A 13,959-nucleotide genomic window follows, 5' to 3' on the forward strand; every position below is an offset into this window, starting at 1 on the left:
TTGCAGCAGTACCTTCTGAGCCAACAAAGGGCTGAGACCTGTCCACCCCCTGCAGAAGTCCCCACAACATTAGCCTCCTCCACCTCGCTGGCATCTACCACACTTGGTGAATATGCACACTAGAAATGGATATATATTTTTTATGTCTGCATTAAATGTACCTAACAATTGATTAATGTGACCGTTCAATCTCCTAGTGATGGAAGAGGACGTTGAGCTGGAGAGAGACATGCGACATCTATCACCATCTAAATATAACATTGAACCAAGTAGGTGGATCCAGTGTATTAAACAGTTTGACATTTAAAATGACTTGAATCAAAAGTTTATTTATTGATGATAACAGTCTCACATCCTTTGTGCTTTCAGGGCCTTCAGCAGTACTTCCCAAAGTCACAGATGAATCTCAAACAACAGGTTTTTCTCCCCCTGAGTGGAATAAGAGTGCTGTGTTGTCCGCACACTTGACCATCCATGAATTTCCCATTGGTCAACGCGTGTGTTGTTTCGGCCATGTTCTGGCCTGTTCTGATGTGTGCCTTTTTATCTCGTTCGTTGTTCTGGCCATGTTCCGGCCTGTTCTGATGCCTGTGTTCTCCCATGAATTTAAGAAACACATGTGTCAGCAACGGTGGTAAGTGTTTTTTGATTTCTGCATGCTTTTTTTCGACTGTTATTCAAGCATTTGGCATGTGTGAAACAGTAGATTTGATATTCAATCTTAGATACAGCTTGGCATGCAACATCTTTGATAAACAGATGGTTTGTTTTCTATTATATTGTATTGTAGCTCAATGTTGTAATGCCGCTCCCGCCGTGCATGTAAAGACAGATTGACGGTGTCAGAAAAATGACGCAAAGGTTTCTTTACAGCACCAAGAGCTATGGCAACAACTGCCACTGTGTCCAGATGTGGCGAGACGGTTGAACCCACTCGGATTGCTTCAGAAAAAGGTGATGGTATTTATTTACCTCTTACTTAAAAGAACCCTGAATGTGTACAAATTGTGAGATTGTTTTATTTTATTTTATTTTTTCATTTGATTCCATCGCCACAGCCAAAACCACCTTGCCAGTCCCTCCTCAGCTCCTTGCTATTGCTGCTCAACTTGGAATAGAACAAACACCTAATGTGCAGAGCCAAAGTAAGAAACAAATTAACATTGTCAGACCTAGTATTAATAGTGTCCTGTAATGTTATCTAATAATGACATCGGGTAACTGTTAAATTGAATTATCTTTTGATTTCAAAGCACATGGACAGCTTGTGCCGCAGGGATCATCTGTAGAGCTCGAGAATAAAGCGGATCCATCTCTGTCGGAAGGTAAATATTCAATTAATATTTTGAAAGAGAAGAGCTCAATCGTGTGTTCATTTTTTTTATGTGTTCATTTTTTTGTATTCCTTGTCCTAGATGCGTCATCGCATCATGTGGATCCTGTGGAGGCACAAGGGGACATCGTCCTTGATGAAGGTAGGATTTTGTTGTCACATTAATTGCATTACATTTAAAATTTGCTCTCTGTCTGTGTTTTTACTGTAGTTTTTTGTGCTTGTGTTTTTTAGCACCTCTGCAAACTCCTGCGCCCCAGCCCAGGCAGCCATCAGCCTCTGTCCCAGGCTACGATCAGGATGTTGCGCGGTGGAACTGCTCCCACCAGCAGAAAGTATGGATGAAGTGTGAGATGGAGGCGTTAGGTCTATGGCCAGGATCGCGTCCAGTACGTCACCTGATGAACATGCTGTCCCTGTGGCGTTATCCACCTCAGCCTGAGCTCATAGACACCATCTCTGAACTGCCCTCACCACATTACTTCCATCTTCATCCATTTTTCATTTGGAAGCCAGAGCATGCAATCATGGACAGGGTGAGGAACAACTACAACTTGCCTTGCCTTCATGGTTGTACAAATCCACTGGTAGTTTCTAGTGGCATTGGAAGGCCAAGGGTCATAGTAGGCATCACTGGCCAGTACTACATTTTAGCTTCACGACTCACATGTAAGGTTTGTAAGAAGTACTGGCACGCGGATAAGCCCCAATGGCTGGAGATGTTACCACAGCGCATCAGCAGCATTGTGCCAGCATTCCTGACATTTAAAAAAGCCATCTGTAAATCTGTCATGGATGAGCTCAGACGCAGTGGCAGATCAGCGGACGATATGAGCAAGCAGCTGACAGAGGTGCTTCACCTTAAATATGAAAGAGCTCATTTGGCCTACCTCTCGAGTGTACAGAACATTAGGGATGGTGAGGCAGGGGTCTATGGTCAGAAAACCATCACTGGGCTTCTTAGACAGGTGGACACTCCTGCTCAGTTTGGAGATTATGCGGATGGCGATGGCTGGTGTGGTGTGTCCATTTCCTCACACTATCTGGTCGACTGCCTGGTTCAGGAGTATAGGAGACAGGGACACCTTCTCACCCTTCTGCTGCAAGGGACTTTTGGACGGGCTTTAAGGGCAGATCACACCCGCAAGGTGGCAAGGAAGGTGGTGTTGTCATCAGGCACCATGTCCTCCTATTCCATCATGAATGAGAACTGGATGATCCTGAGCTGGGGGATGCTGCAGTCTGAGTGTGACCGGTCCCTGAATCCATTGTACGAGGGTCTGGATCGACGCTACACTGCAGCAGGAGTGGAGAAGGCAAACTACCAGTGGGTGGACAGGTAAACAGGAGTGGTTCAGATTGTCAGCAAAATATTACATTTCTATATTTAAAGTATATTTCGGTGTTAGGATGATACAATTTTCAAATTTGCTCAAATTTCAAATTCAGGTTTAACTGTTTCGCTGACACATTTTTTTCTGCAAGCAAACATTCACAGTCATTCTTTTAAGTTGTATAACATTATTTCTTTTTAATGTGTCAGGGACTGCTGTGCACCATTCAAGATCCTGGACCCGCGTCTCCATGAACACCTCCTATGGGACAGCTGGAGGACCACGGCAGCAATAGAGGCAGAGGCAACATCCGGGAACCTGGCAAACAGCTGTGCATCAAGACACAAGTTTAACAAAGACATAACAATCAAGTTAGACGTGTTTCACTGCAAGCTGCATTCTTTGTTGTGGATCAGAGGGACATGGAAAAGTTGAAGGAGGCATACACGGCATGTGGAATCTCTCCTGCTAATCCCACCAAGCAGCATGTGAGAGAGCACTGCAGGACGAAGGTGCCACAGCCGAGAGAACTGCTGCGGAGAGTAGAAGATGTTCTGCATCATTTCCACTCGATGAAAGATGTCAACGATGTGCTTCTCTTTAAGCCCTCCATGTTAAAGGCATGGAAGATTCAGCGTGTCCACATATTGAGAGGCTGTCTGAGCGACCCTGAGGTGGAGGATGGAATCCTCTACAGGTACGGTGGAAGTTTGCAGCTCAACTATAACAAAAGCAAAAAAGCTGCCGTACCTGTTTGGATCCCTGTGAGAGGCACTTCTCAGCAGGAGGGCTTCCACGCACACCAAGCCCGGTGGGTCACGGGAACTCGGGTTTCGAATGAACTTTTCCAGGCTCAGGCCATGACCGGGATGGTGCGCTGGAACTTCCAGAGGCTTGTGGACCTAAAACAGCCGGGTGTACAACTTCCAGCTGCGTTCGACCCACTGCTCATTGCACAGCTGAACTTAGCCTCTGTGAGTGTCACAGGAAGGGCAAAATATCCCACGCTACTCCTCTCAAGCGAGGACACTGGGGAGAGGTTTGGACTGGAGTATGTGGAGCCTGGCTGCTGCCCTGTTGCCTTGGACTGGGACATGGACAAAGAGCATCACATCAGCTCAATTCCTGTTGCCATGGAGATACAGCCACCCATCCAGCTTGAGATGGACCACAGTCCTGCTGCTGACATTGGCACAGACCCTCAGGTAATCCAGATTGGTCACTAATAGTGAATCATGAACTGACTCACTGACTGACTCACTGACTCATAAACCATTATGCTTAATACTGTATGTATTTCAGGAACTCAGTGGCAGTGCTCAGGACCCCCCGATTGGAGCAGTGCCAATTCTGTCCTCACAGCCGTGCATGGAAGCAGGTGTCCAGACCATGGAACAGACGGGTGTTAAAGCAGAAAGTCAATCTTCGATGGATACAGGTAATTCAAATTACTCATCTGCGATGCCTCATATCCCACTTCGTTTCACAGATTTCATTTAATGATGCAGTTGCATAACAATTTTATTCAATTAAAGTTTTTCACAATATGAATCACCTGAATTGTAGCAAAAGAGCAACACTTTCAACGTATTCTTTATTTTTACAGACCTGCCAGGGGTTACGCCTTTACCCGTATCCTCCTCTCCAAGGGCCAAACGCACTGGACCTGTTAAAACAGGTGGCCTCATCCAGGTTCTTGACCACAGTCGGTGGACAGAACCCATGAGGACCGCCATTGATGAACTGCTGATAAAGCACCATGGAGCTAAAGACATTCTGAGGCGAGTGGATGTGGACTATGCTGCCATGGTGCAGAGGGCGTGCAGGGACCCCAACAGCCTCCTCCATCCCACCACGTGGCAACACATATCAAGATATGTGAAACATGTTGCCAAATTAAAAAACACCAGCTCCTGTCTCAACACCAGCTCAGAGAGGGCATCAGAAACAAGGAAGTTGTGGCACAGTTTGACTACAGGCAGCCAGACAGTCAGTGTGCCCGTCGCAATTTTACCCCCTGCCCCTATCAACCCTCCCCCCGTTGGTCTCACTCAGGATGACACACTTACCAGGGCTGCAGTGGCAAGGATTGTGGCAGTGGTTCTACAGCAGCAGCAGCAGCAACAACAACAACAACAACAACAACAACAACAACAGCAGCAGCAACAACAACAGCCGCAGACGCAGAGGAAATTAACCAGGAACTGCTTAGCCTGTGGCCAGCCAAAGTCCCGCTTCCTTGGCGATGGCTCTTCTGTTCATTTTTACTATCAATCGCCATCTGCTAATTATTTTTACTGCTCCACAAGAGTCTTCAAGATGTATGCCGAGGAAGGGCTCAAAGAATCCAGAATGTCATTCCAAGACTTTGCTGCTTCTCCATATTTCCAGCGGGAACTTGATGCTGCCAAGAAGAGGGCTGCAGAGTGCAAAAGGGTCAGAGAGGAGAGGAAAAAAAGAAGCGCCACAGAGCCTCTGCCATCCGGTCGCCTGTGCAGGTTTTGTCACCAGCCTCTAAAGCAGGGCCCTAACAGCCCTCACGTCCACACCTGCTTCCCTGGAGTACAAGGGAAATATATCTACTGCCCCTCCAGAGTTTTCTCTTTCTTCAAGGCACAGGGCATGGTCAAGGAGATGACCTGGAGCGAGTTCCAAGCTTCCCAATGGTTTGAGGCTGAACGAAATAGATGGATGGTGCAAAAAAGATGACAATGACAGTTGTTTATGTTTATGTTTATTTTAATTGTCAATTCTGTATAAAGAATAAAAACTATAAAAGCCAGAACACATTTGACTTTGTGTTTTATTTCAATTTCATTCCAAACTGAGCAATTGATAACTGTTATGTTTAACATTACGCTGCCATTTATATATATTTAGTTTGTGTTTTATTTGTGTTATTATTTTTGTGAGCATGTTAGCCTTGCTTCAGAACTGTATTAAGTATTTAATGAATTAAAAACAAGTGTACCATAGAATGGAAATGAGCCCAACAAACAGATGAAATAGAATTAAATACCATTTTAATTGTATAAAGTTCAAAACATTTGATCAAATCAAGAAAACATAAACTATATTTGCTTCTAGTGGGAATAAAACCCACTCCCCTGTCTTACAAGGCTTCTGCAGCGCGTTCAGCAGCACCGGAGAGACGGGACACAGCATGCTGCAATCTGATTGGCTGTCAGTCCTCTACGGCTATACGCGACTGGCCTCCGCGTGACAGGCGGAGATACTGTCCACTATACTAACGAGGATTGGTGCAATATCTACATCGACAGGACGGTCACGCTGTTCTCTTAAGGATAAGTCATTGTGTGTTGTGGCCTTGTACAGTGATCTGGAATTTGAAAAGTAATTTCCACTGAGGCCTAACATTGATAAGTTTGTGTTCCCTGTATTTACAAAGACTGATCTGTAGGATATCTGGGATTCCAACCACATCTTTCAAGTTTCCTGGTAATCCATCCAGCGGTATTTTGCATAATCCTGCAAAATAACAGGTAAACAAATGAGACAAATAAATCTACTTTTATCTTTTTAATTTCCAACAGCCCCATCAATGAACAACAACATGAGCCACATCTCAATGAGAGATCTTTAGAACACTCCTCCAGAGAAACCTTGTGTGGAGCCGGGCCTGGAGGAGCTGAGGAGGCTGAGCAGAGACCTCATGGCCATCCGTCTGCAGGTGGACAAACACTTCCAGAGCAGCAACACGTCAGAGGAATGGCAGATGATGTAATTCGTATACGGCGTGATTCACATCAGGACGACAAGAAGAGAGTTTTAATCACTGTGGGTGTACCAGGAGCTCACACACTGGATTCTGAGACTAGCTACTGCTTGATTTACTGTGTCTGAGTGATAGAACAGGATTTTCTGTATTTTTATAAACTTTTTAGTAAGTTTGGACTAAAGCTTTGGAGAAGAAAATGGAAAAGGTTTTTCAGTCCACCTCAGTGACTGTGTCCATGCTGTGTTTCACTTACATTATTATTATATGATCAACTCGCTGATTTATACAAACAGTGTGAGAACCAGTAAACAGAAACGTGTAAATCACTCTACCATCTCTCTCCAAATTTGCATGTCTTTGAGCCCTTTGTGTGTGTGGGGGATTGTGGGTTAAACTGCGTGTATAAACAAATGAAAATGAGTGTAAAAAGAATTCCCCCTTGAGGGATCCATAAAGTTTCAATTATTAATTATTAAATCTCTTTTTAAAAAGTCAAACAAAAACCTGAGCCGTGACTTGAACCTTGAAATAAACTTAAAGTTATTGTGTGTTTTGCTCTTTAAATGAAATTAAGCATTTTCTCTTGTTTAAATTTCAAATCAAAATGTTTACTACAGCCTGTTTACACTAATTTATTAACTGGCTTGATGCTACTGTTGTTGATGATTATCATTAAAAACTAAGTTGATCTATGTTGGATTATATCCACTGGATGGCATCATTGGTCAACTGGTGCGTGCATGAAGTAGAAAGTAATGCTGCCGGTATCCACCTCTCAAGGGTAGGCTTTGCTCCAGATTGGGAGCCTATAATAACTGTTGTCAACCATGAATGTTGTCAAAGTGGTTCCTCGATAACAACAATTTCCTCACACGCAGTTTTGAATCTCTCTTCTGAAATCTCAAAGGACTCCTAGTAGCAAATTCTTTGCAAATAGATTTGGCTCCTCTCAGAAAACGGCTTATGGGACTCTGGTTGGGTTGGTTATGGTGTATTTAACAGTGTCAGGCCCTGGGGATTCACTGTTGGTCAGTTTCTGTAGTGTAGTGGTTATCACCTTTGCTTAACACGTGAAAGGTCCTCAGCGTGAAACTGGAAAAATAAAATGAAACAAAAAAAGGTCTATTGCATTAGCCGGGAATCGAACCCGGGCCTCCCGTGCAGCCTTCGAGAAAAGTTTAGCTAAACCGACCTGAACGCCTTTTAACATGCATTTCAATGATAGTGCTGAACCACAGTGTGGATGTAATATTCTTTTGGCCACTCTTCTTTTCGGGCTGTGGCGCTGTTCCGACTTTTTCTATAGACTCGCGGTCCTCCGATATTTCTTTTTTTCCTTCAGGCAAACCTCTAACGGCAGACGGTCATAAAAGCGTGCATATTCACTGTCTATTGTTGATGTCATTACGTGTTCTTACAGGGGCTGTGCATCATTCAAACATTCAAGTCATTTTCATTCGTCAAAGGTAAGACACGTTGTTTTATTTTCATAAAAGTTAGCCTGCTTTCTGATAACATTAGTTCGCTGCTGCTGCTAATTCGCTTGGTTGATGCGATAGAACTGCCCGGAATTAAGTTTGGGGTAATTATGGACTAAATAATGAATGAACATCATGCTATTTGTTGAGATTGTGTTTGGTTTTTAGGTTGTTGCTTAATATTATATATTCGTCAGCGCGGTATTGACAGTAATGTCGTGTCAGCAGTTGCCTAGCACCACTCGCAGGGTAACGCAGAAGATTTGTGGTGAAATAACACGTCAAAGTATGAATGGACATGATCGTTTTATATATTTATATGCATAGTTTTCATGACGTGACGTTAAATAGTCTTGTCAGTCCGTTTATATCAATCTTTTGTTGATAAGTTAACTATAGCCTACCTCAGCATTGCCCACTTGCTAAGAGACTGACGCTACAAACGTGTGTTGAAATTACGTGATAACATGATTGTATTTCATATTTTTGTGTATCTGGTTTTGATGTCGTGATGTTAACTCATCTTTACACCATGGATCTGTTACTCCTAAGATGTCTGACTAGTTAGGCTACATATTTTCTCTGGTTTTCTCTGGACCCCTGCCTAATGTTTCCAGCGATGACACGTTTAGCCGCACGTCATCCTTTCACCGCTGGCTGTCGAGGTGGTGTCCAGATAACAACGTGGGCTTCGTTAACAATTGGAAAACTTTTTGGGGGAAACCTGGTCTGATTAGGAGAGACTGTATTCATCCCACTTGGGATGGAGCAGCTCTCATATCTAGAAACATGACGACGTTTGTTAGAAAGTCCACACCGTGACAATCCAGAGTTGAGACCAGGAGGCAGAGTCGCAGTCTTACACGCTTCTCTGCGCTTCTATTCAAACAGTCACCATCACAATGTCCTATAGAAACTGTGTCTGCCACCCGACCACCTAATTTCTTTAAATCAAAAGTACACAGGAGAGGGGTGATACACTCAAACTTAGTCAAAATTAACACAGCCAAAACATCAGCTAAAAACACAACTATAAAATGCGCTTTATTAAATATAAGGTCACTAAATTCAAAATCTTTACTTATAAATGATCTCATTACTGATCATCAAATAGATTTATTATGCTTAACCGAAACTTGGCTACAAGACGGAGAATATGTAGGTTTAAATGAAGCGACGCCCCCAACCCACTCTAATACTCACATTCCTCGGAACACAGGCAGAGGTGGAGGGGTTGCAGCAATCTTTAAATCTGATCTATCTATCAACCCCCGACCAAAAGAGAGTTATAACTCTTTCGAAAATCTTAGAACCAGCCTCGTCCACCCAAGCCTGACGTCACATAAACCAATTAATATAGTCATCATATATCGTCCACCCGCCCCTTACTCTGAATTCTCTGAATTTTTATCAGAACTAGTCCTTAAAACAGATCAAATCATTATAGCCGGTGATTTCAATATTCATGTAGATGTTGCCAATGACAGATTTAGTTCAGCATTTAAATCACTAATAGACTCGATTGGTTTCACTCAACATGTGAATCAACCGACCCACTGCCTGAATCACACTCTTGATCTTGTCCTGACATATGGCATTGACATAGAAAATGTAAAAATATTCCAACAGAACTTCCACCTAGCCTGGAAGAATAGCCTTATAAATTACAAAAAAGCACTTAGAAATGCCTGAACCTCTTATTATTCATTACTAATAGAAGAAAATAGGAACAACCCCAGGTTCCTCTTCAGCACTGTAGCCAGGCTGACAGAAAGTCACACCTCTACTGACCCATCTATTCCTCTAGATCTGAGAAGCAATGACTTCATGAGCTTCTTCGCTAATAAAATTACAACCATCAGGGATAAAATCCACGACCTCCTCCCAGTGAATAACACGGATTCATTGTCTGGTCCTGAAACCATAGCACCAGATTTATGTCTAAACAAATTTTACTCTATTGATCTTCCTGAACTGACCTCGTTAGTTTCATCATCTAAACCAACTACTTGTCAGCTGGACTCTGTTCCAACTAGACTTTTTAAAGAAGTCCTCCCCCTAATTGACAGTTCCATTTTAAATCAGATTAATATGTCTTTGCTAACCGGCTACGTACCACAGGCTTTTAAGGTAGCCGTTATTAAACCTCTGCTTAAAAAGCCTACGCTTGATCCAGAGGTTTTAGCTAACTATAGACCCATATCCAACCTGCCCTTCATTTCCAAAATCCTAGAAAAAGCCGTTGCTAACCAGCTGTGTGGTTACTTAGATAGTAACGGTTTATTGGAAAAATTTCAGTCAGGATTTAGAACCCATCACAGCACAGAAACGGCACTATTGAAAGTCACCAATGACCTTCTGATGGCATCAGATGATGGACTTGTCTCTGTCCTCGTCTTGTTGGACCTTAGTGCAGCCTTCGACACAATAGATCATAAGATTCTGCTACAGAGATTAGAACAACATATAGGAATTAAAGGAACAGCACTACACTGGTTTAAATCATATTTATCAGATAGATTCCAATTTGTTAATGTTAACAATGAGTCCTCCATGCACATGCAAGTTAATCATGGAGTTCCACAAGGTTCTGTCCTTGGACCAATACTGTTCACCCTATATATGCTCCCCTTAGGCAACATTATCAGACAGCACCACATACAATTCCACTGCTATGCAGACGACACCCAATTGTATATTTCCATGAAGCATGATGAATTTAATCGCCTAGTTCAACTTCAGGAATGTCTCAAAGATATCAAGGCGTGGATGACCCAAAATGTTCTACTTTTAAACTCAGACAAAACTGAGGTTGTTGTAATTGGCCCTAAACATCTCAGAGAAACACTGTCTGACCAGATAGTCACTTTGGATGGTGTCAGTCTGGCTTCCAGCTCCACTGTGAGGAACCTTGGAGTGTTGTTCGACCAAGACATGTCATTTGACCCCCATATTAAACTAGTGTCTAGGACGGCTTTCTTCCATCTGCGCAATATTACCAAAATTAGAAACATCCTGTCTAAGCAGGATGCTGAAAAACTAGTCCACGCGTTTGTAACCTCTAGATTATATTACTGCAACTCTATATTAGCAGGATGCTCCATGAAGACTGTTAAAAGTCTCCAGTTGGTCCAAAATGCTGCAGCACGAGTGCTGACAGGAACTAGAAGGAGAGATCATATCACTCCTGTCTTAGCTTCCTTACATTGGCTCCCGGTAAAATTTAGAATAGAATTCAAGATCCTGCTCCTCACTTTTAAAGCCCTCAACAATCACGCCCCCTCATATATCAAAGAGCTGATAACACCTTATTATCCAAGTAGATCACTTCGTTCCCAAAACACAGGCTCTTTAGTGGTTCCAAGAGTCTGTAAGAGTAGAGCAGGAGGTAGAACATTTAGCTATCAGGCTCCTCTCCTGTGGAACCAGCTCCCACTCTGGGTTCGGGAGGCAGACACTGTCCCAGCATTTAAAGTAAAACTAAAAACCTTCCTCTTTGACAAAGCCTATAGTTAGTTCTGGATCAGGTGAGTCCTGAACCATCCCTTAGTTGTGCTGCTATAGGTTTAGACTGCTGGGGGAACTCCCATCATGCACTGAGGACTTCTTCACTTCCCTCTGTCTCTCTGTCTCTCTGCCCCCCCACACCTGTTTATTTATTTATTTATTAGTTTTAACATGTCATCATGTCAAAGTGTCACTTTGTCCTCCCATAGTCCCTCTGGCTCTTCTCTCTATCTCGTTTCAGATAACTCCGGCACCGGGACTACAGGACCACAACGACCACCATCACCATTGTCTTCATTTATTACAATAACTCAGCAATTCATTAATATATCTAGTCATGTTGTAGATCTATACATTGTTATTGTTATGGTTAGCCTTGATTTTGATGGTGCCAAATTGTTACCGGTCTCTCTCTCTCCACCTCATCTCTCTTCTCTCCCCCGCTTTCCACCCATCTCTCCTTTCCTCCCCCCTTACTTTTCTTTCCTCACCCCAACCGGTCGAGGCAGATGACCGCCCACATTGAGGCTGGTTCTGCCAGAGGTTTCTCCCTGTTAATGAGGGAGTTTTTCCTCTCCACAGTCGCCTGTGCTTGCTCATTGTGGGAACTGTTGGGTTTCTCTATGTTAATATTGTTTTAATGTCTTGACCTTTAAATGTAAAGTGCCTTGAGATAATGTAAATTATGAATTGGCGCTATATAAATAAAATTTAATTGAATTGAATTGAATTAAATCACCCAGTCTTCTCACACCTAAAGAAGCTCAGGGCTGGGGTAGCCTTTCTTCAGGAAACCCACTTGCATGATTCTGACCAATGGCGATTAGGTAAATGCTGGGCAGGACAGTTTTTCCATTCTAACTTTAAAGGAAAGCCAGGGGTGTGGCCATCCCTGTTGATAGAAACATTCCTTTTGAGCCCTGCAACATTACAGCAGATAAATTTGGACATATTACCCATGTTTCAGGCAAGCTTTACAATAAGCCAGTGGTCTTGGCCAATGTGCATGCGCCTAATGTTGATGACGTACAGTTTTTCAATAGATTTTTCTCTGAACTCCCTGATCTAAATTCTAAATTTTTAATTCTCGGGGGAGATTTCAATTGTTATTTGGATGCAGTATTAGACCGCTCCTCACCTAAACCTACCACTCTCAGCAAATCCGCCAGTTACATTAAAGCATCTTACTTTGGAGTAAAAGTAACTATTATGAGCACGGTGGAAAAACTGGCAAAGTCCTGGCTACTCAGCTGCGTGGGTTGAGAATGAACCAATTTATTGCTGGAGTACAGACTGATAATGGATGTATAACATCTGACCAGAAAGAGATTAATGACAAGTTTAGAACTTTCTACTCAAATTTATACTCTTCAGATTGTACAGCAGACTTTAATATTATGGAAAACTTCTTTAATAACCTTGACTCACCGTCCCTTTCTCAAGACCTGAGAAATAACCTGGATGCGCCCATCACCCAGGAGGAAATTTCAGCAGCTATATCTTCTATGCAATCAGGTAAATCCCCTGGCCCAGATGGGCTTCCATCAAATTTCTTTTTAAAAAATTCTGCTGATCTAGTCCCCGTCCTGTGCTCAGTGTTCTCTGATTCCTTAAACTCAGGTGCACTCCCTCCCTCGTTCAATCAGGCCTGTATCTCCTTGTTGCTGAAAAAAGGCAAAGACCCACTAGATTGTGCTTCATACAGATCAATTTCATTGCTAAACACGGATGTAAAGATCCTCGCCAAAGTTTTGGCCCACAGACTGGAGGATATCCTTCCTTCTGTAATATCGCCAGATCAAACTGGTTTTATTAAAAGACGCCATTCGTTTTACAATATTCGTCGGCTATTTAATATTCTGTACTCCCCCAAACATGTGGATTCAGAGTGCCTTGCCTCTATGGATGCTGAGAAGGCATTTGATATAGTAGAGTGGAACTATCTTTTTTTTACACTTGGAAAATTTGGTTTCGGTTCTGTCTTTTTGTCCTGGATCAAAACATTGTATAAATATCCTTCAGCCTCTGTTTTGACCAATAGTCATTACTCTGAATACTTTGATTTACACCGTGGGACCCGGCAGGGTTGCCCACTAAGCCCACTCCTTTTCGGAATTGCCATTGAGCCTCTTGCAATTGCCTTACGTAGCAATGGGCGGGTACAGGGAATATGGAGGGGAGGAGTCGAACATAAAGTCTCGCTGTATGCAGGCGACCTACTTCTGTTTGTTTCAAAACCAACCACTTCTCTACCAGAAGCCCTCACGATCTTAGATAATTTCAGTCAATTTAAATAAAAGCGAACCATTCCCAATTAATAAGGAAGCTCTTAAACTTAACTATACCCATCTCCCATTGAAGGTGGTGAAAGATCAATTTAATTACCTCGGAATTTGTGTCACCAGAGAATTCAAAAACTTGTTGAAATCAAATTTTCTCACTTTATTTGATCAGGCAAAACAGATTTTGTCTCTGTCCCTTATTGGAAGAATAAACTCGATTAAAATGACATTGCTTCCAAAGTTCCTCTACTTGTTTCAATGTCTTCCTGTTCTCATCCCCAAATAA

The 13,959-nt window shown here is 42.8% G+C and overlaps 2 protein-coding genes across 2 annotated transcripts; both read left to right on the forward strand.

Annotated features, from left to right (window-relative positions):
- The first annotated feature begins 462 nt into the window (after positions 1-462).
- Positions 463-3,249, forward strand: LOC138413506 (uncharacterized). Its single transcript, XM_069537167.1, has 7 exons — positions 463-634; positions 874-954; positions 1,059-1,145; positions 1,254-1,325; positions 1,416-1,475; positions 1,568-2,672; positions 2,877-3,249. The coding sequence occupies exons 1-7, from the start codon at positions 601-603 to the stop codon at positions 3,100-3,102; spliced, it is 1,665 nt and encodes a 554-aa protein (XP_069393268.1). The 5' UTR covers positions 463-600; the 3' UTR covers positions 3,103-3,249.
- LOC138413558 (uncharacterized) lies at positions 3,240-11,913 on the forward strand. Its single transcript, XM_069537639.1, has 6 exons — positions 3,240-3,872; positions 3,970-4,105; positions 4,274-5,333; positions 6,222-6,358; positions 8,720-9,493; positions 9,599-11,913. Exons 1-6 carry the CDS (start codon positions 3,240-3,242, stop codon positions 11,398-11,400), a joined length of 4,542 nt encoding a protein of 1,513 aa, XP_069393740.1. The 3' UTR covers positions 11,401-11,913.
- Positions 11,914-13,959: the final 2,046 nt, after the last annotated feature.

This window comes from Paralichthys olivaceus, chromosome 13, assembly GCF_024713975.1.
Source record: "Paralichthys olivaceus isolate ysfri-2021 chromosome 13, ASM2471397v2, whole genome shotgun sequence".
In the NCBI taxonomy this organism is placed as follows: Eukaryota; Metazoa; Chordata; class Actinopteri; order Pleuronectiformes; family Paralichthyidae; genus Paralichthys; species Paralichthys olivaceus.